Raw genomic sequence first — 24,545 nt, 5'->3', positions numbered from 1 at the left:
ACCTGCAAGGGAGTTGCTTCACAGCCGGTGAAGCAGGTCTGCAGGTGTCTATCTTTCTCTCCTCCTCTCTGTCTTCTCCTCTCCATTTCTTTCTGTCCTATCCAACAACGATGACATTAATAATTACAACAATAAAACAACAAGGGCAACAAAAGGGAATAAATAAGTAAATATTAAAAATTTTTTTAAGTATTATATTTATTACATAGAAACAGCGAGGAATTGAGAAGGAAGGAGGTTATAGAGAGGGGTAGAGACAGAGAGACACCTGCAGCACTGCTTTACCACTTGCAATGCTTTCCCCCTACAGGCAGGGACTGGGGGCTCGAATGTGAGTCCTTGTGCATTGTAGCGTGTGCACTCAACCAGGTGTGCTACCACCTGGCCCCAATACATACTTTTAAAAAAATTTTTCTTGAAAAAAAAAAAAGAGAAATTGAAAGAAGAAGGGGAGATAGGGAGGTAGAGAGAAGGATCAATACCTTCAACACTGCTTCATTACTCATGAGCCTTCCCTCTTGCAGGTGAGGATCAGGAGCTCGAGGCCCCAGTTGTCTGTTGATTTTTTTATTATTATTAATTAAAGGAGAGGGAGAGGGAGAGGGAGAGTGAGAGGGAGAGAGAGAGAGAGAGGACCCTCAGAACATTACTTTGGCACATGCAATGTCAGGGATTGGACTCAGGTCCTCCTGTTTGAGAGGCCAATGCTTTATCCACTGCACTACCTAGGCTCCGGTTTTTAACAGAATTTGCCCAGTAATGCCTTCTTCTGTGATTCAGGAAAGGGCTCAGTCTTCCCTTGAGGGAAGCCTTGGAGCCTTGATCCAGCCTTCTGGACCTGGGTGTGTGTAGGGGAGAGCTCTTCCTCTTGGGGAGTGCAGAGGGACTGGAACCCACAGTTGTGGGAGGGGTTATAGGGGGAACCAGGGATGGGCTCTGAGAGTGGTGAGTGAAGTTCATCAGTGGTTGGATGGAGGCCACCACAGGTCCACCTTCTTGGTGCCTAGAAGATGCAAATGATGAGGACAATAGCGCCTGTGTTCCCTGGGCATTTGTGGCAGAGTCCGGGCTCAAGGAAACACACAAAGCTCCTTCCCCTCTGCCATGGTAAGACCTGCTTGCTCCTGGGGGCCCAGGACTTTGGGCAGGGAAAGGGGCGACATGTCTCTCGTTCACTTCTCTGACTCCTTCCAGGACCAACTCAGCAGGAGCAAGCCCGGGTGAGCGCCCAGACCCTTTCTTTCCACCTCCCTTATGGTCTCACCTCCCTGCTCCTGTCCTAATCATCTCCAGAGCCATGCTAATGCTACCTGGCTGCTCTTTCCCCCTGTGCCTCTCCCTTCTTTAAGTGCTCGACTCTCCTCCACCCCCACTATCAGCTTCTGTGGGCACCAAGCCCTAGTGCCTCACCTTTGCCCAGTGTCTTCCTCCAGCTGCCCTGCTCCCAGGTTACTGTCACAACTCCAGGGGTGCTGTTTACATCCTCATGAAAGTGACAGTCCAGGAGTTAAGCAGTGTCTGCTCAATGTAAACTCAAGGGCAGAGTTGACTTGAGTTTGGTTGCAGGTTGGGGCCACCTGTTCCACCCCCCAGAGGTGTGGGTAAGTGACACAGTGGGCAAGAGGGGCCCTCAGAAAGGGGTCTCCTGCCAGTCAAGTTCTCCTGAGTGATTCTGGAATTTTCTCCTCACCACAATGCAACACTGCTAAGAAGTCACTGCGACCTCACTCTTTGCTCTCCTACATGTCTTGGTCAAAATCAGGGGTTCAGTGAGTGGGGTGGCCGGGGTAGGGGAGACAAGCCGGGGCTGACTGAGGTGGGAGGTGGAATAGGCAGTTAGCTCAGAGGTCTCCTTCTGACATCACTGCCCCCACTGTGGTGTTAGAAAGACCTAGTTTCTATGAGTTGAACAGAACACTGCTGCCCAGTGTAAAAGTGGAGATGGTCTATTATCTCAGGAAGAAGGAGTAAGGCGTCAAGCTAGAAGTGGGGTAGGGTGGAAGGAAATAGCTCAACAGTCTCCTATCCAGACTCCCCAACATGGAGGGAAGATGTCCCCCACCAGGCTCCTCTACCGGCTCAGGGGTCCTGGAGACATAGGGTGAGTTCAACTGCTGATCCTGGGGTGGGAGTGGGAGCAGGCCCCAGACTAGGCCCACATCTCCTCCATCTGCCCTGTGCCCAGCATCCCTTCCTGAAGGCCCAAGAAGAGGAGGAAGAGGAAGAGGAGGAAGAGGAGGATAAATACGAGCTGCCCCCCAGTGATGTTCTGCATCTCAGTCTCGCCCCCGCCCACTTTCCTGGCTGCGAAGAGGACTCTGTGTACATGGGTGAGGGCAGCCCCACAAAGGAAGCCCCCCTCTCCCCAACCTTGCCTCTTCTCCGGCCTGTCTGGGAAGCTGGGGCTTAAATCAGTCGCTTGGGCCTCTGGGTTGGGTGGGAAAAGAGAAATGGAGGGAAGGAGAGGGAGACGGGAAGTGAGGAAGAAGGGGAAGGGAAGTGCCAGAGGGGTAGTGTAACCATGTTAACAGCTGGAAAGCAGGAGGCCCTACGCGGCCCCCGGACAGTCTTGCCCCCTCAGACCTCCCTGCACGCCAGGGCTGCGGAGCCGGAGCCCGGAGAGCCCGGGGTTGCCGCCAGCATCCCCTCCCCCTCGGCTCCCCCGGCACTGCCTGGTGGGGGCGGGGATGCTGGCGGGCTCCGGTTGCTATGGAGACGGGTCGTGGGGAAGCTGTGACAGGGAGGGCGGTGAGGCAGAGAGACTGCCAAGGCAGCGGTGTTGGGGAACCTACAAGAAAGAAGGGATCTCGCTGACCTCAAATGCTGGGGGTCTTTTCCAGATCACTGTGGCTTCCCGAGCCCATCCAAGCCACCGCCACCGCAGCCCCAGACCCTGGTGGTGACCCGGCTCCCCACGAGCCCCTCCTCCTCCACCCGCCCCAGCCCCGGGCACTTTTACCCTGTGAGTGAATCTAGGGGGCGCCACATGTGCAAAAACCCCTCCCCCACTCCTGTATTATAGAGATTCATAAGGATGGCATTAGAAGGCAGAGCCCGAGCAGCCACCTGACAGGGTCAGCACCACCCCGGACTCACCCCTGACCCCGGGGTAGGGTGTGGGGTGTGGGAGGGGTTGGTGGGAACTCCTGAGGGCCCCTGCTCACAGAGTGAAGAAATCCCTCCCTTGGTCTCAGTCGCTGCCAACTCGCATTCCTGCTGTGATCCCACTTCTGGGCTTTGAAAGCAGCCACTTTCATGATAGATTTTATTGGAATCAAAAGGAAAGCAGAGAGCTTCTCACAACAAAGAAAGAGCCACAGAGCAGAGACAACGGAAAAAGTCATCCCCCCTCCAGCCCCCGCCTTTATACAGGGATACTTGTGTTGCAGTAGATTGTTTTAAAGCTGCACAGATGTGTGTAGAACCCTGCTCCCACCCCACCACCTTGCCTTCTGGGCTCCACCCCCTTAGCATCCAATTGTGCCCACAGCTGAAGGTAGCAGAGGTGAGCCTGCAGAGGAGCATGAAGCAGGGACCATCTTTTGGAAGGCCAGGTAATGAGGTATCCTGTCTGTATCTGGGTCCACCCACACCCACACCCACCACCCACTCCTTGGCCTGAGAAGGGGAATCCACGCTTCTCTGGAGTAGAGATGAGTCCACCTAACACTGGTCTAGTGCTATGCCTTGTCACTGACTCTCCCATCTCTTCCTCATTGTCACCTGCCCACTGCCAAGGTAGGTCGACAGTTCTCCGGAGGAGACAGAACCAGAGACCGAGAGTGCTTATACAGAAGCAGTCTCTGACTCCCAGCCCCCTCGGCACCTCCTGTGGTCTCTGGGTCGGGAAGACCAGGTCCAAAGTATGGGATCCTGTCTAAGGGGCCCTTTTGCCTCCTGGCATGGAATTCCACCCATGTCATTATTTTTAAAATTATTATTATTATTTTTTACCCAGAGCACTGCTCAGCTCTGGCTTATGGTGGTTCCCAGGGGATTGAACCTGGGACTTTGGAGCCTCAGGAATGAGAGTCTCTTTGCATTACTGTCCAGAGGCTCCCCTGGAGGTGTGTGCACCTTGGGGTGTCTAGATAGGCAGGAACCTCAGCAGGCTTGATTTTGTCTGAAAATGACCCCAGGAAAGGCAGCTTCCTCTGGTTCAAGGATAAACGGCTAATCTGCATCAGGACTGAGAGAAATTGTGAAGGGAGGAGGAGACAGGGAGTGAGACAGAGAGACACCTGCAGCCCTGCTTCACCACTTGTGAAGCTTCCACTTTACAGGTGGGGACCAGGGACTTGAACCCAGGGCATTGGGGATGGTAATATGTTCACTCAACTAGGTGTGCCACTGCCCGACCTCCTCCCTGCAGTCTTGACTTGTGCTTGCCTTTCTCTTCCAGAGCCAGGTACTCCAGACAGAGTGGTGAGTAGCCCCTCAGTCCCCAGCTCACAATCTAGCATTCTGGGGAGGAAGCTGGACTGATTGGGGTGGGGGTGGGGACGGGGATGACTACGACTGGGAGGGCCAGGAAATAATCCTGAAACCAAGAAACAAGGACCCAAAGCAGAGGCCCTCTTCGCTGCCACAGGCCCCTTCCAAGCCAGGTGTCCTCCAAGGGAAGGGCACCCCCAGAGTTCCTCCTGGACATTCACATTCTTAGAGCTGGTGCCTGTGGGTCCCTCTGAAGGGGGACAGTGCTCATGGGGTCCCTTTAAGGCAGAGGTGTAGCTTTCATCCTTCCATTTGGTTTCCCAAAGAGGCTCACCTTTGAGGGGGTAATGAAGTGCCCACCATCCCTTGCCCCTCTGTCCTTCCTATTCACCAGTCACACCCTTATTCTCACACCCCTTGGGCCTTAGGTACAAGGGCCTCCACACAAACCTGAAGAGGACATCTACCTGCAGTGTGAGCCCAGTCCAGGTGAGCAGGTAACCTCCCTCCGCCACAGCCCTGTAGGCCAGATTCCCTCCACCACCCCCACCCCCTATCCTTCCCACCTGGCCTAGCAGAGGAGGGATCTGCAGCAATGACCCCAGCTAGCTAAGTGCAGCCCTTGGGCATTTTCCAGGATTTGCATCAAAGCAGGAAATACACAAGACCATTTCCCATCTGGATGTGACTGTGTGGGGCCTACCTGGTAGGTGCAGACCCAGAGAAGGGGAAAACACTGGGTGCCTTCCTTTGGGTTCAGGTTCACACACACTCCCTGTGAGACACACACACACACACACACACACACACACACACACACACACACACACACACACGTGCGCGCGCATTGCTGCAGCTGACTTTATAATCTGCTTCCTTTCTTTCCTCTGTAGCCTCTGCCCAGATCACCTCAGCCACAGAGGTGAGGAGCAGTTGGAAGAGGGCTGGGGGAGGAGGCCTGTGCGTCCTCATTAAGAGACCCTCTAGGGCTGGTGTCCACCACTGCAAGGGCCATGGATGGTGCACCAAGCACTGGCATATCTGCACTCTGCTTACCTGGACTGTTCTGGGGAAGACAGATGTGAGCACAGAATGCGACAGCCTGGGTTCATTCCTCCCACTCTGATGTCTCTAAGCACTTGTGTATCTATGCAGGATGGTAGCTTGCTGGGTCAGCCTTGGTACTCAGGGAACCCTGACCGCCATGCTGTGGAGAGGGCCCTGCTCCAAGTCGGCAAGGTGGGCAACAGTAGACCCCTTGGGCCTCCCAGGGAACATCTGCTCATACACTGTGGCTGGCTGAACCATTGGGAGCAGCAGGCCTGAGTGGGGGAAGCGGGGACTTCAGAGCTGAGAGTGGGCCATTGGGAGATGAGGTTGATGGATAGGTCTCTTCCACAGGATGGGGCCTTCACTGTGCGCCCCAGCTCAGAGCCTCAGGGCTCCCAGCCCCTCACCCTGGTGGTGCTTCTCCATGGCCGGGTCTTCAACATTCCCATCCGGCAACCATGTGGTGGGCGTCATTATGCCCTGGGCCGGGAGGGCAAGAGCCATGAGGAGGTGGGTACTGGGGAAGGGGAAGGAGAGTGAGCTGAGCAGCACCTGGGGGCCAGCTGAAAGCATGAGCACTAGCCTAGTGGAGAAGTCAGATTTCTGTGTTTTTTTCTGGAGGGAGGTTGGGGAGGAAAAGACTGAGGCCAAATGCCCTGCATCTGGGAGGAAACTCAGCGGGCTCTGGGAGCAGCACTCCCTCCTGCACAGCTCAGTCTATCCAGGACCCAGTGGTGGCATGTGAGCCTGTAATGAGCTCAGCTAAAGAGAACAAGGTGGGGGGGGTGGCTGTTTGTGCCAAGGTCAGGTGTCAAATCAGACACAGTCAATACCATTCAGCACCCCCCCACACACTGGAGGGTGGGGCAGAGGCATCTTCCCATCATTTCCCGCTAGCCCTGGAAATGTGAGTTTGTCTTACAATGCTGCCCAAAGTAGTACAGGCAGATGGGTGTAGCATTGCAAGAGACCGTCTGAGGTAAACAAGAAGGAAACACTTAGAAAAATGTCAGCAAAGACCTTACTGATACCGTGTCCTTCTTCCCAGCTCTTCTCTTCTGTGACCGCCATGGTTAAGCACTACGCACAACACCCCCTGCCCCTGCTGGACAGACTCCAGGGTGGCCGGCGACTCACCTGCCTGCTCTTCCCCACCAAGCCCTGACTCAGAACCCAGAGTTTGCTCCCGTGGCTGCCTTTTTCTCTTCTCTCCCAGTTTCTCTTTAGTCCCTTGTCCCAGTCCCAGTAGGTACTATAGACAGAGTCTGGAAAAGGCGACCCACCAACACCCCTACCGCTCTGCCCCCAAAGACAGGCACTGTGTTCCCAGATGGATTTCCAAGGCTGGGCAGCAGGGGGCAGCCTCCTGCCCATTCCCAGCTCCAAGAAGTTATTTTGTCCACCCTGCTTACTAATCCTTCTAGGCTGGTCTAGTGAAAGCCTGGTGGTGCTGGGCTGGGGAAGACACAGTTGCACAGCATGGGCAGTGCTTGGACACAGATCTATTTACTTTCTCCTTGGAGCTAAAAAAAAAACAAAAAAACAAAAACCCACCAACCAACCAGACCTACTTTCCCAGTGCAACAGTGCAGGGAGAGTGGGGGTTTGAACCTTGGCCCTCCTGTGCCTCAGGCATTGGAGTTTTGAAGCTCTAGCAACTGAAGCTTTTCCCTCACCCTCTCCTAGGAATAGAGCTAGGCGATGGGGGTGGGGATGGGAATGATTCAGCCTGCACACTTCACTTCCAATAAATGTTTGCTGAATGAATTCTTGAATCAGCTGAGTTAGGCGCAGGTGGCCTCCATGAGCCTCCAAATTCCTCAAGTCTACATATAGCCTGGCCAGGCCACCGGAGAAAGAGTCAACCACTTCCGGTCACCAGTGGGGAGCTGGGGAGGGTGTTTTGCTGGTGGGTGCGGCGAAGACTCTGGGTGTCTCTGCATTCAGTGGCGAGCACGGAGTTAACACGACCGATTTCGGGCCTGCGGGGAGGAGCCTGACAGTGGACCTGGGGTGGTCTAGAGCTGGGCAGACTGGCGGCCCCTGGAAACAGTGGGCGGCGCCCGGCCGGGAGGCTGCAGGGCGGAGGGCAGCCTGGCCTTGGCGCGGCGCCCGGAACACCCCGTGCCGGAAGCGCCATGTGACCGTGACTCCGCACCAGCACAGCGAAACAAAGGCTGGTGCTGGGCCGGCTGGGCTCTCGGGCTGGCACGGCGGGTCTGGGTTCCCGCCCCCAGCCCGGTTCTGCCTCCGGCCGGCCCTGGACCCCGGCCAGGCAGGGAGGCGCCGGATCCGCGGGGCCGGCCCAGAGCGTGGGAGCCCCTAAGTGTGTGTGTGTGGAGGGGGGGGACGGGGACACCCTAATGCAAGTGCGAGTATCAGGGCCAGAGACTGAGCTGAGCGGGGGCTCCATCACTGCTGACTGGCAAATTATACTCTCCTAATCTTGATCACTGTCATCGATGGAGGTGAAATAATTGCCCCATAGCAGTTGTCCTCGGGTTAGGAAGCCTAAGCGAGACATTTCCTTGCAAACTGCGAGAAGCACGCAGGGCCTCATGGCTGCACCGCTCTCCCAAATAAACATGCTTGTGAATTCGGACTAGTGGGCTCTGAAGTCACAGCAAGGATGCTTTTTACATTTTCTTTTTCTTTCTTTCTTTCTTTCTTTCTTTCTTTCTTTCTTTCTTTCTTTCTTTCTCTCTCTCTCTCTCTCTCTCTCTCTCTTTTTTTACTAGAGCACTGCTCAGCTCTGGTTTATGGTGGTGCCGGAGATTGAACCTGGGACTTTGGAGCCTCCAACATGAGGGTCTCCGCATAACCATTATGCTACTCCCACCCTCAGGGATGTCGTGTGTGTGTGTGTGTGTGTGTGTGTGTGTGTGTGTGTGTGTTAGCAGCTGGGGTCCCCAGTAGAAACAAGGAGCTAGGAGGTCCCAAATGGCTCTGTTTAAGCCAACCCTAGTTCCTGACTCTAGCTTTGGCTTTTTGTTTTTGTTCGTAGCTTGGGTTTTATTAATCCAGTTGACATTTTCAGAGAAGGAAAGCTAACACAGTGCTGATACTTACTCCAACGCCAGGAGGGCAGTGAGGACAGGTGTCCTGCCACAGAAGCGCAAACTAACCCTAGTTCCCTGTGGGCTCTGGGTGGGGAACTGTTCTTCCACATTCTTCCCAACCTTACCTGAAGAGAACTCAAGTGATTGAAGAGGATGGAATTCAGGCTACTGATTCCTGCATCCCCTGCCAACTTTATTTATTTTTATTGAATAGGAATAGAGAGAAATTGTAAAGGGAAGGGGGGGGGGTAAGAAGGGAGAGAGAAAGTTAGACATTTACAGATCTGCTTTACTATTTGTGAAGCTTCCCCCCTGCAGGTGGAGAGTGGGGTCCTTGGTAATATGCACTTAACTGTGTGCACCACCACCCGACCTCCCTCCCTTGCAACTTTATTTAAATATTTATTTCTAAGAAAGGGAGAACCAACTAGAGCATCACCCTGACACATATAATGTTGGACTGAACTCAGAACCACCAGCTTGTGATTCTAGCTCTTTCATCTTTCTCTCCCCCTCTGTCTTCCCCTCCTCTCTCCATTTCACTCTGTCCTATTCAACAACAATAACAGTTAACAACCACAACAAAATGGGAAAAATGGCCTCCAGGAGCAGTGGATTTGTGCTGCAGGCACTGAGCCCTAGCCATAGCACTAGAGGCAAAAAAAAAGTTGAGGGAGCCAGGTGGTGGTGCACCAAGTCAAGCACACATAGTACTAAGCACAAGGACCTACACAAGCATCTCTGTTCCAGCTCCCCATTCCCCATGTGTGTGTAGGGGGTTATTTCACTTCATTAGCAGTGAAGCAGGTCTGCAGATGTCTCTCATCTCCCTTTCTATCTCCCCTCCTCCCTCAATTTCTCTCTGTCAAGGCCAATAAAATGGAAAAAAAAATGGCCTCTAGGAGCAGTGGATTCATAGTGCCAGCACTGAGCCCCAGTGATAATAACCCAGTGATAACCCTAGAGGGAAAAAAAAATTGACAGGGGAGGGAGAAAGAGCAACACTTACAATAACCCTGTTTCTAAGCTCTAGAAGCCTCTCCCTGCAGTTTGGGGCCAGGGGCTTGAACCTGGATCCTTGCACATCGTAATGTGTGTGCTCAACCAGGTGCACTACCACCAAGTCCTTTTTGTTTGTTTTCTTGCTTTTGCCAGAGCACTGCTCTGGTTTATGATGCTGATAGGGGTTGAACCCAGCAGCTCAGAGCCTCAGGCTTAAAAGTTGTTTGCATAACCATTATGCTGTCTCCCCACCATTAGGGTTGTGTTTTCACACCTACCTGAGTATACAACTGACCTTACCCACCACCAAATTTCCTGTGCCATCACACCAGAGACCCATCTACCCTTCCTCCCACTTCCCCTCCCTATTTCCCAAATTAATACCATAGTTTTCACAGAGTTTAAGAATGGGTTGGTTATGTGGTCTGGGAGATGGTGCAGTGGATAAAGCAATGGACTCTTAAGCACGAGGTCCCTAGTTCGATCCCCGGCCCCACATATACCAGAGTGATATCTGGTTCTTTCTCTCTTTCTAGCTTTCTCAATAATAAATAAATAAAATCTTAAAAAAAAAAAGAATAGGTTGGCTATTAGTACAAGTTTGTTTGCTTTACTTATATTTCACATGAGTGAAATCACTCATGAAACCTACCCCCTACATGTGGGAGTAGGGGAGTGGTGGTAGGCTTGACTCTGGGTTCTTATGCATGTAATGTGCTCTGAACTAGGTGCACCACCTCCCAACACCCTCCATCTTAGTTTTTTTCCCCAAAGACTTTATTTATTAATGAGAAAAGTAGGAGAGAGAGAAAGAACCAAGATATCACTCTGGCACATGTGCTGTCAGGGACTGAACTCAGGATCTCAGGGTTAAGAATGGAATTTTTAGGGTAGAGGAGACCACCTAACAGTTATGCAAAAAGACTTTCTGGGGTGGAGGAATAACATAATGGAACGCAAACAGATTTCCTTGAGTGAGGTTCTGAAGTCCCAAGTTCACCCCCCCCCACACACACACGCTCATACCACCAAGAACCAGAATTGAGCAGGACTCTGAAAAACAAAAGGAGACAACTCACACCTGAGGCTCCAAAGTCCCAGGACAGGCTCAAGCCTCAGTGCCACCTTAAAACAGAGTTGAGGGGGCTGGGTGGTGGCGCACCTGGTTGAGCGCACATGTTACAGTGTGCAAGGTCCCAGGTTTGAGTCCCTGGTTCCCACCTGCAAGGGAAAACTTCACAAGCGGTGAAGCTGTGCTGCAGGTGTTTCTCTGTCTCTCTTCCTCTCTGTCCCCCCTCCCTCTCGATTTCTGGCTGTCTCTCTCCAATAAATAAAGATAAAAAAATAAAAAAATAAAAAACCAGAGTTGAGCAGTTGCTAGGATTAAAAAAAAAAAAGTGTGTGTGGAATTAAAAAAAAAATTTTTTTTTCAGAAGCAATGGCATATACCTTTTCCAGTGAACTATCTCACTGGTCCCAGAATGGATTGGAATGTTTATTTATTTATTATTTTTGGAATGTTTATTTATTTTTGGATGGAATATTAAAGATTTCCTCTATTAATGAGAGAGGCAGGAGAAAAGAAAGAGAACCAGAGCATCACTCTGGTACAAGTGCTGCTGGAGCTCAAACTCAAGACCTCATGTGAAGAATCCAATGCAGCATCTTTTTTTTTTAAATTGTTTTATTTTTTTTAATCGGGGAATTACATTATGTAATTATGTTTTACATTCAACAGTAAGTACAATAGTTTGCACATGCATAACATTCCCCAGTTTTCCCATATAACAATACAACCCCCACTAGGTCCTCTGAATCCTTCTTGGACCTGTATTCTCCCCACCCACCCACCCACCCCAGAGTCTTTTACTTTGGTGTGATACGCCAATTCCATTTCAGGTTCTACTTCTGTTTTCTTTTCTGATCTTGTTTTTCAACTTCTGCCTGAGAGTGAGATCATCCCATATTCATCTTTCTGTTTCTGACTTATTTCACTCAACATGATTTTTTCAAGGTCCATCCAAGATTGGCTGAAAACCAATGCAGCATCTTGAACCAGGCTGGTGCAGAGACAGTCTGGCTAGTTTTAGGAGACTGGCTGAAGCTCTACCCAAGCAGTCTGTGGATAGAAAAGTTCCACTTGCTGCTGGAGAGGAGGATGATGATGATTAAGAAGTTCCAGATCTTATGGAGAATTTTGATGAGGCTTCCAAGAATGAAGCAAACTGAAGTAAGTCAACTTGTGAAGAAGATAAACTTGAAGTTGCTGGGAGCTGCTATTTATTATTATTATTATTAATTTTTATTTACTTTCCCTCTTGTTGCCCTTGTTGTTTTACTGTTGTTGTAGTTATTATTGTTGTTGATGATGATGTTGTCATTGTTGTTGAGGAGGACAGAGAGAAATGGAGAGAGGAGGGGAAGACAGAGAGGGGGGAGAAAGACACCTGCAGACCTGCTTCACCACCTATGAAGCGACTCCCCTACAGGTGGGGAGCCAGGGCTGGGATTATTACACCAGTTCTTGCACTTCGCATCACGTGCGCTTAACCCACTGCTCTACTGCCCGACCCCTGGGAGCTGCTATTTTATACTCTTGATTGCTTTTTTAAAAATATTTTATTTATTTACGAGAAAGATAGGAAGAGAGAGAGAACCAGACATCACTCTGGCACATGTGCTGCCAGGGATCGAACTCGGGATGCTTGGTCCAAAGTTTTATCACTGCACCACCTCCCAGACCACTCTTGATTGCTTCTTAAAGTTTTGCTCTTGATCTGATAAAATCTAGGTCTCTAAATCTATATATGTATATTTTCCCTCCAGGGTTATTGCTGGGGCTCGGTGCCTGCTGGGACTTGGTGCCTGCACTATGAATCACTGCTCCTGGAGGCCATTTTGTGGTGGTGGTTACACTTGCTGTCGTTATTGTATTATTGTTATTGTTGTTGTTGCATAAGACAGAGAGAAATCAAGAGAGGAGGGGAAGACGGGGGGGGGGGGAGTTTCACCACTTGTGAGGTGACCCCCCCCCTGCAGGTGGAGAGCCGGGAGCTGGAGCTGGGACCCTTCGTGCCATGTGTGCTTAACCCAGTGTGCTACTGCTACGTCCCCGGTCTCTAAATATTTTTAAGCTCAAGACCCATGAACACTGCAGCTCTTTTCAGTTTTTGCTTATACATAGCTCATCTTTTTGCAGCTAATTAAGCTGAAGAAGCCTGGGAATAAACTTTGAGACAAAGATTAATAAAAGTTCTTTGCTTAAAAGAAAAAAAAAAATCCAATGCTAGGGCCAGCGGGTGGCGCACCTGGTTAAGCACTCACATTACTGCTGCAGGGGAAAGCTTCATAAGTGGTGAAGCAGGGCTGCAGGTGTCTCTCTGTCTCTCTATCTGACTGTCCCCTATCAATTTCTTTATTTTTATTTAGAAATTAAAACAAATTAAAGGGGCTAGGTGGTGGCGCACCTGGTTGAGCGCACATGTTACAGTGCGAAAGGACCCAGGTTCGAGCCCCTGGTCCCCACCTGCAAGTTAAGCTTCATGAGTGGTGAAACAGGGCTGCAGGTGTCTCTCTGTCTCTCTCCCTCTCTATCTTCCCCTCCCCTCTCGATTTCTGGCTGTCTCTATCCAATAAATAAATAAAGATAGTATAAAAAAAATTTAAAAAAACACCAGGTTAAAAAAAATTAAATAAAAAGTATAAAAAAAAGAATAATGCTTAAAGTGAAATGTGGACTGGACATGGTGTATTGCACCAAAGTAAAGAACTCTGTAGAAGGAAAGGGAAGGAGAAGAAGAAAATTCTGGGGACCTATTGCATAATGAAATTGTATGTATTGGGGTCAGGCAGTGGCACACCTGGTTAAGCGCACACACTACTGTGTGTAAGGACCTGGGTTCAAGCCCCTGCTCCCCACCTGCAGGGGGAAAGTTTCATGAGTGGTGATGCAGGGCTGCAGGTGTCTCTCTGTCTCTCCCTCTCTATATTCCCCCTCAACTCTCAATTTCTCTCAGTCTCTAGCCAATAACAAATAAAATTAATAAATAAAAAAGAAATTGTATGCATGTGTCCATGTGTCAGTGATCACACTATAAAGCATTATCCCCTAAAAAAGAAAATAAAACCTAATGCTTTATCCACTGCATCACCTCCTAGACCACCAAAAGGGAGTTTTTTGTTTTTGTTTTTTTTTAAAAAAGGTCTATTTTCTTTATTACATATGACAGAAAACCTCAGGCAGGTTCAAGTCCCCGGTCCCCACCTGCAAGGGGGAAGCTTCACAAGTGGTGAAGTAGGTGTCTTATCTGCAAGTGTCTTATCTCTCTCTCCCTCTCTGTATCAACATTCCTACTCAACTTCTATCTGCCCTATCTAATAAAAAATAAATAGATAGAGGGGCCAGGTGGTGGCACACCTGGTTGAGTGCACATGTTACAATGTACAAAGATGCGAGTTTGAGCCCCCAGTCCTCACCTGCAGAGGGAAAGCTTTGTGAGTAGTGAAGCAGGGCTGCAGGTGTCTCTCTCTCCCTCTCTACCTCCCCCTTCCCTCTCGACTTCTAGCTGTCTCAATCCAATAAATAAAGATGATAATTCCACAGGAAGGATCCTGGTTCCAGCCCCTGGCTCCCCACCTGCAGGGGAGTCGCTTTACAGACGGTGAAGCAAGTCTGCAGGTGTCTATCTTTCTCTCCCCCTCTCTGTCTTCCCCTCCTCTCTCCATTTATCTCTGTCCTATCCAACAACGACATCAATAATAATTACAATAAAACAACGAGGGCAACAAAAGAAAATAAATAAATATTTTTTAAAAAATAATAAATAAATAAATAAATAAGATGTTAATTTAAAAAAAGAACTAAAAAAAATAATAGATAAAGGGAAAGAGAGGCAAGGTCATTAGATTCCTGGGAGCCTTATGCTTAATTCCCAGGGTTTGGCAGCCAGCTCTGCAGCTGATGCAAGGCCAGGGGTGGATGAACTCAGCCTGTCTGTCTGGCACTGAAAGCTTTTTGAACCCCACCCTGCCCTAGAAAACACACCCACTCGTTCCTTTCTGCCTGGGTACTCCTAGATCGCCATTCTAGCCCTTAAGGATCTGAGATTAGGTGTTGATCGGGGTTAGGGTGCAGCTCTGCATTTCTGAGTCAACCACAGCTCCTGGATGACAGTGCCCAGCCCCCAGGGCACATGTTCCATGGAAATGAACCTCTTGGCCCTCAGATTCTGTCCATATCAACTGTCTTCCATGTCAGGGCCAAGTGAGACAGCTCACACAGCCTCTGGACACTCTCAGATCATCAGAAGAGGGGACATTCCTCCTGCCTTTACACCCCTTGGCTTGATGGGGGAGCCAAGGTGGGAATACCAGGCCCTCCCTTCAGTTAAGTATGAGACTTCCCTCGTGCTAAGGTGTGTAACGTGTAACAAATAGCAGCCTACCCCAGAGAACCTGTGAACCTCATCTTACACACTGCTTTTGTGATTGGTCTTGTGGCAGTTATGCTGTGATCTAGAGAGGCTCTAAATGAGAGCGCTGAGATCCTAGGAATTTAAATGACAGAACTAGGAGTCCTTCCAGACAGTTTTCTCACACCCCCTGCCACTGCAGTCCTATGCCACCCAATATTCATCTGAGCAGGAAGTGGACTGACTGGTTACAGGAGACCCATCTTAACCAGGAACTTCCTACGGAGGGCCCAGGAATAGACAGAAGAGGCTGCAAGAAGATTGGTAGGTCTGGGGAAGAGGCATGCTGAGGGGCAGGCCTGGCTGGGAAGACCTGGAGATATTCTGGGGGGCATGGAGATGAGGAAGGTACTCAGAACTAGGGTTTCAGCTCCTGTAGTTTGTTCAGTGTCCTTGACCACTGACTTGTGGGTCATGAGCTGGAGCAGGGCTTTTGTCTGGGGGCCAGGCAAGTCTCAGGATTAGCCCTAGACCTATGAATGAGCTTCCTGCTGATGGCAAGGTTAAGGGAAGCTTTCCTCTGCTGCCCTTCCCTCAGCCATGCCCCACTCTCTCTCTGGGTGACCATATGAATATCTTCATGACCCTCAACTACATCTCTTTGCTGACGTAACAACCTTGGCTGGTGAGCTCAGGCTAAACTGGCTGGCAGGAAGGTGAACACAGTTCTGTTCTAGAAGTCACAGTCTGTGCCAATTGCACCTATGCCTTACAGCTCAGCTCTCGGGCCCAGTTCCTTGCTAGGTCTCTGGTGGGGTCTGAGATAAGGAAGAAGGCAGGTGTCCCCTTCTCACTGGAAAGATTCAGACATGAGGGGCCATGCAGTGGCACACCTGGTTAAGTGCTCACATTACAGTGAGCAAGGACCCAGGTTCTAGCCCCTGTCCCCACCTGCAGGAGGAAAGCTTCAAGAGTGGTGAAGCAGGGCTGCAGGTGTTTTTCTGTCTCTTTCCCTCTATATATCTCCCTCCCCTCTCAATTTCTCTGTCCAATAATAAATGGAATAAATAGAAAATATTTTTTAAAAATTCAGACATGAGATACCGACTCCAGGGGCCACACATGGTTTGGTCTATGGGGCACTCCATGTGCCTTGTGTCTATGGTCTGTCCTTTCACTGTGTTCAGAGCTGATCTGGGATTCAGTCTCTGCATCCTGGGGTGTGTGTCTCTGATCTTTCTTGACCAGAGAAGGGAGATCAGAGACTGGGGTAGAGAAAACTCAATGCAAGGCTCTGCACTAAACTGAACTAATCTCTAGTGTTATTGAGCCAGATGTTGTTGTGCGTGGGCCGCAGAGAAGAGAGAGGGGGTCCGGAGCGAAGAGGAAACACAAATCTTTATTTGCACTGGCACCTCAGAGTTGGGTGCTAGAGAAGCAGGTTGGGCCACGTGGAGGTAGCGAAAATGGCCGCCTCACGTTACTGCGTCTGAACACCGGAGTGAAGCGCCGGCAAGAGAACGAGGTGCGGAAAACGAAGGGTTTTTATAGGAGTAGCTTTCATGAGAATGGGAAGGGGGAGGAGTGACCAGAGCACTCCAGGATAGGATGATAACTCTCGTGAGAATGGGAGGGGGGAGGAGTAACCAAAGCACTCCAGATATCGCACGGGGATATAGACAATGTCCTGAGGGCACAACATGATGGAACAGGCACTACTAGCAGCCTGCATCGGCATAATTTCCCAGCACCCTAGAGTCTCTAGAATCATTTTTTGATTTTTAAAGAACATAATTTATTACTTTACTGAGGAACTGTTAATCTTGTTGTTGTCCCAGGCTGATTTTTTTTTTTCAGATAGACAGAGTTGGAGATAAGTACCACAACAGGGGATTGGGTGGTGGCGCACCTGGTTAAGCACACATGTTACAATGCACAAGGACCTGGGTTCGAGCCCCCAGTCCCCACCTGCAGGGGGAGAGCTTTGCAAGTGGTGAAGCAGGGCTGCAGGTGTCTCTCTCTCTTTCTCTCTCTTTCCCCCCTTCCCTCTCAATTTCTGGTGATCTCTCTCCAATAAATAAAGATAATAAAAAAGAAGAGAGATACAACAACAGTATCCTTCAGTGCAATGGGGGTCAGACTTGACCCTAGGTTGTGCACTCTATGAAGCAAGCTGTTATGTTATGTTCTAGTGCTTCAAGTTCCAGAGTAGTGTTCTGGCTTGCCTGTATGTCTGTCTGTCTGTCTCTTTCTGTGTCATGTGAACACTCTCCCTTTATCATATGTAATAAGTGAAAAAAGGATCGTAGTGTGGAAGCGCTCGCGCCCCATGAGGACCTGGCCAGTCTGGCAATGATGTTATTCCTCACGCCCACCTTTGCTGCAGTTTTTATGAGATGTTCGTGAAATGACAGAGTGCGATAGAGAGTAACGCCAAGATAGACTGGCTGGGCTTCATGCCGGATTCTCGTACCGCCAAGCTGCACATTAAGCTCACGCGAGGCCGAGGCATGGTGTAGATGGAAAACAGATGATACCATTTTTGCAGTGCTAGGGATTAGTCGCCATTTTTTACAGTAATCAGATATCAGAGACATGTCTTTCGTGAGTGTTTCCTCGAGGATGCCGAACTTGGATGCCTGAGTTGCACAGCAGATGTCATCGGCGTAGATGAACTTCCTTGAAGAAGTTTCTGGGAGGTCATTGATGTAAATATTAAATAGCGTAGGAGCCAGAACATCATCTCTGGCATTATGCTATTCCACTGCAGAATACTGTGCCCCAGTATGGTTCCGTAGCCCCCATGTCCACTTGGTCGATTCCAAATTATATTCCTCCATGAGGATAATTTCTGGAACCATCCGTTCCACCCCGGTTCCATGGCTGCCAGTTCTTAGCAACATCGCCCCACCACATATTCGTCGGGATGCGGCATCATCTAAGTTCATTTCCCATGTCTACGCTCGACCGGACCTGCCAATATACGCGGATATCTTCGCCCACCCTGTCCAACGCTTGACATCTCGTCACCCAATCTGGTCCCCTATGCCTACACTGAACTTCTCTGTTGCAGACTCTTGGAAACAGAGTTGGCAGTCAGCTGAGGTCAAGAACAAACACCTCATCACAGACCCCTGCAAGCGTCAACCCGGCTTTGACCTAGCACGTTATGATTGGGCCCTCCTCAATCGCTACCGAACAGGCCATGGCCGGTGCACCGCTATGTTCCATCGCTGGGGAGCTAGAGACGACCCGAACTGCCCCTGCGGCTCCAGACAGACTATGACCCACATAGTCAACGACTGCCACCTCTCCAGATTCAAAGGAGGTCTCGAAACTTGACATCAGGCTCAACCTGACGCTGTTGACTGGCTACGGAAGAAGGGCAAACGCTAGAAGAAGAATAAGTGAAAAAATAAAAAACTGAAGTCGGGGTCAGACAGTGGCACACCTACTTAAGCACATATATTGCAATGCACAAGCCCCTGGTCCCTACCTGCAGGGAGGAAACTCCATGAGTGGTGAAGCAAGTACTGCAGGTGTCTCTCTGTCTCTCTGTCTCTCAATCCTCCCTCCCCATCAAATAAAAAAGGGGAAAAAAAAGGCCACAAGGAGTGACGAATTCTTAGTACTGGCACCCAGCGATAGCCCATGTGGCGATGAAAATAAGCAAGCAAGCAAATGAGAAAAAGAGGGGCTAGGCAGTGGCACACCCAGTTAAGCACACATAGTACCAAGCACAGGGACCCCTGTTTGAGCCCCCAGTGGCTTCCAACCTGCAGGGGGGCGGGGGGGTCACTTCACAAGCAGTGAAGCAGGTCTGCAGGTGTCTGTCTTTCCCCTTCTCTGTCTTCCCCTCCTCTCTCCATTTCTCTCTGTCCTATTCAACAACAATGACAACAACAATGGAAGAAAGACGGCTTCCAGGGGCAGTGGATTCATAGTGCAGGCACTGAGCCCCAGCAATAACCCTGGAGGCAAAAAAAAGGATGGGTGCAGATGGCCACCAGAAGCAGTGGGTTTGTTTGTAGTACCAGCACCGAGCCCCAGTGATAACCTTGGTGGCAACAACAACAAAAATAAATAAAAATAAGAAATAGGTGCTGGGAATGATGGAGTTCTGTGCAGGCATCATACCCTAGCAATAGCCCTGGTGGCAATAAATAGACAAACAATAGCAGTAACAATAAGTTAAAAAATAAAATAAAAACTTGAGGGGTCACTTACAGTGTAAAGTAAAGAAGTAAAGATATTAGGGAGATGAAGTGATGTTATAGGAAAATGGTGTCCCAGCCCACTGTGTGAACTAGGGAGTCAGCTTTCCTGTCAAAAAAAAAAAAAAAAAAAAAAGAAAGAAACCAAAACAAGGCCAGTGCAGTGCAGGGGCCAGATGGTGGAGCAACTGGTTAACTGTACATGTTACAGTGTGTAGGAACCTGGGTTCAAGCCCCCATCTCCACCTGTAGAGGGAAAGCTTTATGAGTGGTGAAGCAGTGCTGAAGGTGTCTGTCTCTCTCCCTGCCTCCCCCTTTCTCTCAATTTCTGTCTCTATCAAATAAATAAAAACAATATAAAATTTTTAAGTATTATTAAAAAAAGAAATTAGGGGAGTCGGGCGGTGGCGCAGCAGGTTAAGTATATGTAGCACGAAGCACAAGGACCAGCTTAAGGATCTCAGTTTGAGCCCCGGCTCCCCACCTGTAGGGGGGTCGATTCACAAGCAGTGAAGCAGGTCTGCAGGTGTTTTTCTCTTCCCCTCTCCATCTTCCCCTCCTCTTTCCATTTCTCTCTGTCCTATCTAACAGTGACAACATCAATAACAACCACAATTAATAACTACAACAATTAAAAAAAAGACAACAAGGGCAACAAAAGGGAAAATAAATAAAAAGAAAAAAAAAGAAATTAGGGGCTGCGTGGTGGTGCACCTGGTTCAGCACATGTGTTACAATGTGCAAGGACCCAGGTCCAAGCCTCCAGTCCCCACCTGCAGAGGGGAAGCTTCACAAGTGGTAAAGCAGGGCTGCAGGTGTCTCTCTGTCTCCCTATCTCCCCATCTCCTCCTTCCTCTCAATTTCTGGCTATCTCTAGCCAATAAATAAATAAAGATAATTAAAAAAGAAATTAAATGAATCTCAAAAACAATAATAATAATAATAAAAGGCCAGTGCCACTTGTCATGCTCATGTCTGCCTTGGGCATCCAGTGAGATCTCAGGTGGAGAGGGTAGTGAGGAGAGGGCTCAGGAATGTGTGCCTGTTGGGAGCAGTTTTTCTAGTCACTTCCTGTCCATTCTCAAGAGACGCTTAATTAATTAATTAATTTACCAGGGTACTTAGCTCTGGCTTATGGTGGTACACGGTGTTGAACCTGGGACTTCGGAGCCGCAGGCATGAGAGTCTGTTTGCATAACTATTATGCCATCTAACCCCACCCAAGAGATGTTTAAAGCAGAGGAATTTATCCCTTTTCATACCCAAGCAGAAAAGTTAAGTAACATGTGGCTTTGCTACATAAGCTTTGGTATTCAAAACCCCGTGACTAATTCCACCTCTCTCTCTCCCTTTTTTTTTTCACTGCCACCAGGGTTATGTTAACATTGGGGCTTGGTGCCAACACTACAAATCCTCAGTCCTGACAGCATTTTTTTTTCTTTCTATTTTATTTACAGGACAGAGAGACATTGAGAGGAAAACAGAGGTGGGGAGTGAGAAGAATTCACACCTGCAGATCTGCTTTACTGCTCACGAAACATCCTCCCTGCAGATGGGGAGCAGGGGCCTGAACCCAGATCCTTGCACATGATGATATATGTGCTTAACTGAGTGCACCACCTCCCTCCCTCCGCCGCTGCCTATCTCTAGAAGGACACACAAGAAACTGGTAAGACCGCTTTTCTCTAGGGAAGAAAACAGGGCAGCTAAGCAAGAGGTGTGGGAGGGACACTTGTTTTTCTCAGTATTCTACTCTTTCATGCCTCTTTATTCTTTTTATTTTTCTACCAGAACATTGATGTTCTCTGGTTTATGGTTTTGTAGGGGATTGAACCTGGGGCTTGGGAGCGTCAGGCATGAGAGTTTCTTTGCATAACCATTATGCTATCTACACCCACCCACAACTTTTTGGTTTAACACCATGTGACTGTAATATATTATAAAGGCAATTCAAACTATAAAGTGCTTACATTGGTGGAGGGTTAGGTGTGTGGACACTTATCTTGGGAAATATGCAACTGTATCCCATTAACAACAACCCTGTAAATCAATATTTCATTAGGGCTAGAATGATAGCTCACTGGATAGCATTGTTGTCATAGCTGTTATTGTTGGACAGAGAGAAATGGAGAGAGGAGGGGAAGACAGAGAGGAGGAGAGAAAGACAGACACCTGCAGACCTGCTTCACCACCTGTGAAGTGACTCCCCTGCAGGTAGGGAGATAGGGGCTCAAACCAGGATCCTTATGCCAGCCTTTGCGCTTTGCACCATATGCACTTAACCTGTTGCGCTACTGCCTGGCCCCCAGACTGCTAATTTTTTATAATAATCTTTATTGGATAGAGACGGAGAGTAATTGAGAGGGAGGAGGGAGGGGAAAGAGAGAGAGAGAGAGAGAGAGAGAGAGAGATTTGGGAGGTGGTGCAGTGGATATGGTCCCGAGTTCAATCCCCAGCAGCAGTGATATCATCTGGTTCTTTCTCCTCTTCTCCCCATCATTATTAAATTAAAAAAATATTGGGGAGAGAGAGAGAGAGAGATGGAGCTGCAATACTGCTTCACTGATTAAGAAGCTTCCCCTATGCAGGTTGGGACTGGGAGCTTGAACCTGAGTTCTTGTGCATAGTAACATGTGTGCGCTATCTACCTAGTATGCCACCACCGACCCCTTAAAATTTTTTTTTCTTTCTTAACCAGAACACTGCTAAATTCCAGCTTATGGTGATGCTGGGGATTGAATTTGGAGCTGAGAGCCTCATGCATGAAAGCCATTTACATAACCATTATGCTGTCTCTCCAGTCCCTGTGTCCTTGAATTTACCACAGCCAGATTATGGACATCAAGGACAGTTTATCCATCGTCCCCTCCAAGGTGAATTCCGGGCTGGGACAGCCCCTCAGAAGTGGTCAACAGTGTCTCTGAAACAAGTGGAAAAGCAGGGGAGAACCTGTTCTTCCAAGGACTCCTCAAAGCCCTGACGTTGTTATCCAGGCACACATGTCCCTGACCATCATATTCACAGGCCCACAAGCCCCCGACTTTATTAAATCATTTTTTGTTGCTGCTGTCGTCTTTCCTTCTTCTTCCCTTCTTCTTTCTCCTCCTCCTCCGTCTTCTTCCTTCTTCATCTCCTCCCCCTCTTCCACCTTCCTCTCCTCCTCTTTCCACAACTTCATTAATGTCCCTGCTAAGAAGGTCAAGGCCTTGAATTGACTCCCCAGGGGTGGAGTTATCCGGAAGTGAAACATTCTGTTCCTTGCCCCTGAACTGTTGCAGATTACAACTAGATGACAAGAGAGAACTAGAACTGTCTTTGTGTGAAGTGCAGATCTCACAGTTCTAGCTCCAGGTTGTGACTCCCTTTCTGATGTTTTCATCCTAAGTCCTCCGCACTCATACCCCTAGTATCCTTGGAGTTTCTCTAGGGTGAGGCCTGACCATCCTTCTGGTCACCTCTTCTGAAAATCATACTTTCACAGTGTAGGGCTCACTATAAAGGTCATAGTGTGCCTAGAATGATTAGATTCTCAGAAAATAGGGTAATAAGAAGGGACAATGGCTTCAGAAGGTATGTGCTGTGCGTGTTTACTGATGCATCAAGAACAAAGAGAACAGAAAGTATTTGCCAAGGCTTACTTGTGAATTCAGGCTCAGTTCTGGGGTGGGTGTGAAGATGTTGGTGGAATGAGGGCCCCTGGGGGGGAAAGGATGGCAAGATGGTACTTGAACCAGAAGGGCTGCTGACTTGGGAATGACTTAAGAGGTTGTGCTGCTGGAGACAGAGCAGGTGGAAGCCTGGGGGTGGTGGAAAATGATATAGATGCACCATCTGAAAACTAATGTACACAAAAGAAATTGATCTGATTCAACAGCTGGTTCCTCTTCCTGCCGCATATATATGAATGTATGTAGTATTATTATTGGAGAGAGACAGAAAAATTGAGAGGGGATGGGGAGATAGAGAAGCAGAGAGAGGGCAGGGATAGATAATATAATGGTTATGCAAAGAGGCTCTCTCGTGCCTGAGGCTCCAGAGTCCTGGGATTCAATCCTTCCGCCACACCACCATAAACCAGAGACAGAGAGATACTTGGCAGCCTTGCTTTACTACCTGTGAAGCTTTCCCCCTGCAGGTGGGGACCAGGGGCTTGAACATGTGTCTTTGTACACTGTAATGTGTGTGTTACCTCCTGGCCCCCCTTCCTCTTTATTCTATCCAAAGTGGCACCATTGCTTTTTTTCTAAGTAAAAATAAATAAATAAAACAATAACAATGACCTTCTAGGAACTGGGCAGTGGCACATCTGGTTAAGCGCATATAGTACTGTGCACAAGGACCTGCGCAAGGATCCGGGTTTGAGCCTCTGCTCTCCACCTTTAGCAGGGATGCTTCACAAGTGGTGAAGCAGGTCTGCAGGTATCTATCTTTCCCTTTCTGTCTCCCCCATCCCTCTCAATTTCTCTCTGTCCTATCAAATAAAAAAATAATAATAATAAAGGCTGCTTTGAGTGGTGGATTCATAGTGAATCCACTGAGCCCCAGTAATACAGCAATAACTCTGGAGGCAAAAATAAATAATAATAATGTCCTTGGGGCCTGGCAGTGGTACAGCGGGTTAAGTGCATAGTATGAAGCGCAAGGACCCGCCCAAGGATCCTGGTTCAAGCTCCTATCTTCCCACCTGCGGGAGGGTTGCTTCACAGGCAGTGAAGCAGGTCTGCAGGTGTCTATCTTTCTCCCCCTCCTTCTATCTACCCTCCCCTCTCAATTTCTCTCTGCCCTATTGAGAAATTAAAAAAAAAGTTGGGGGGCGGGCGGTAGCACAGCAGGTTAAGCACACGTGGCGCTAATTGCAAGGACTGGCATAAGGATCCAGGTTCGAGCCCCTGGCTCCCCACCTGCGGGGGGTAGTGGGGGTCGCTTCACAGGCAGTGAAGCAGGTCTGCAGGTGTCTTTCTCTCCCGCCCCCCGCCATCTTACTCCTCTATCCATTTCTCTCTGTCCTATCCAACAACAAGGACATCAATAATAACAATAATAGGAACAACAAGGGCAACAAAAGGGAAAAAATGGCCTCCAGGAGCAGTGGATTCGTAGTGTAGGCACCGAGCCCCAGCAATAACCCTGGAGACAAAATAAAATAAAATAAAATAAAATAAAATAAAATAAAATAAAATAAAATAAAATAAAATAAAACAAAACAAAACAAAACAAAACAAAACAAAACAAAACAAAACAAAATAAAATAAAATAAAACAAAACTTGGGGGAGTCAGGCGGTAGTGCCGCGGGTTAAGCGCACATGGTGCAAAGCGCAAGGACCTGCACAAGGATCCCAGTTCGAGCTCTGGCTTCCCAGCTGCAGGGGAGTCC

General features: G+C 49.0%; 1 protein-coding gene and 1 long non-coding RNA gene across 2 annotated transcripts; both read left to right on the top strand.

Annotated features, from left to right (window-relative positions):
* Positions 1-1,161: 1,161 nt before the first annotated feature.
* Positions 1,162-7,236, top strand: SH2D6 (SH2 domain containing 6). The gene is made up of 12 exons (XM_060188432.1): positions 1,162-1,220; positions 2,047-2,101; positions 2,186-2,330; positions 2,841-2,962; positions 3,491-3,554; positions 4,403-4,425; positions 4,863-4,923; positions 5,072-5,140; positions 5,328-5,356; positions 5,590-5,673; positions 5,836-5,994; positions 6,533-7,236. Exons 1-12 carry the CDS (start codon positions 1,162-1,164, stop codon positions 6,647-6,649), a joined length of 987 nt encoding a protein of 328 aa, XP_060044415.1. The 3' UTR covers positions 6,650-7,236.
* A 7,851-nt stretch (positions 7,237-15,087) lies between these two features.
* LOC132537672 (uncharacterized) lies at positions 15,088-22,235 on the top strand. Its single transcript, XR_009549134.1, has 3 exons — positions 15,088-15,280; positions 20,543-20,839; positions 21,869-22,235. It is a non-coding gene; the product is annotated as an uncharacterized LOC132537672 (long non-coding RNA).
* Positions 22,236-24,545: the final 2,310 nt, after the last annotated feature.

The sequence above is a fragment of the Erinaceus europaeus genome, chromosome 3 (genome assembly GCF_950295315.1).
Source record: "Erinaceus europaeus chromosome 3, mEriEur2.1, whole genome shotgun sequence".
In the NCBI taxonomy this organism is placed as follows: domain Eukaryota; kingdom Metazoa; phylum Chordata; class Mammalia; order Eulipotyphla; family Erinaceidae; genus Erinaceus; species Erinaceus europaeus.
This window is presented reverse-complemented; position numbering and strand designations above follow the sequence as displayed.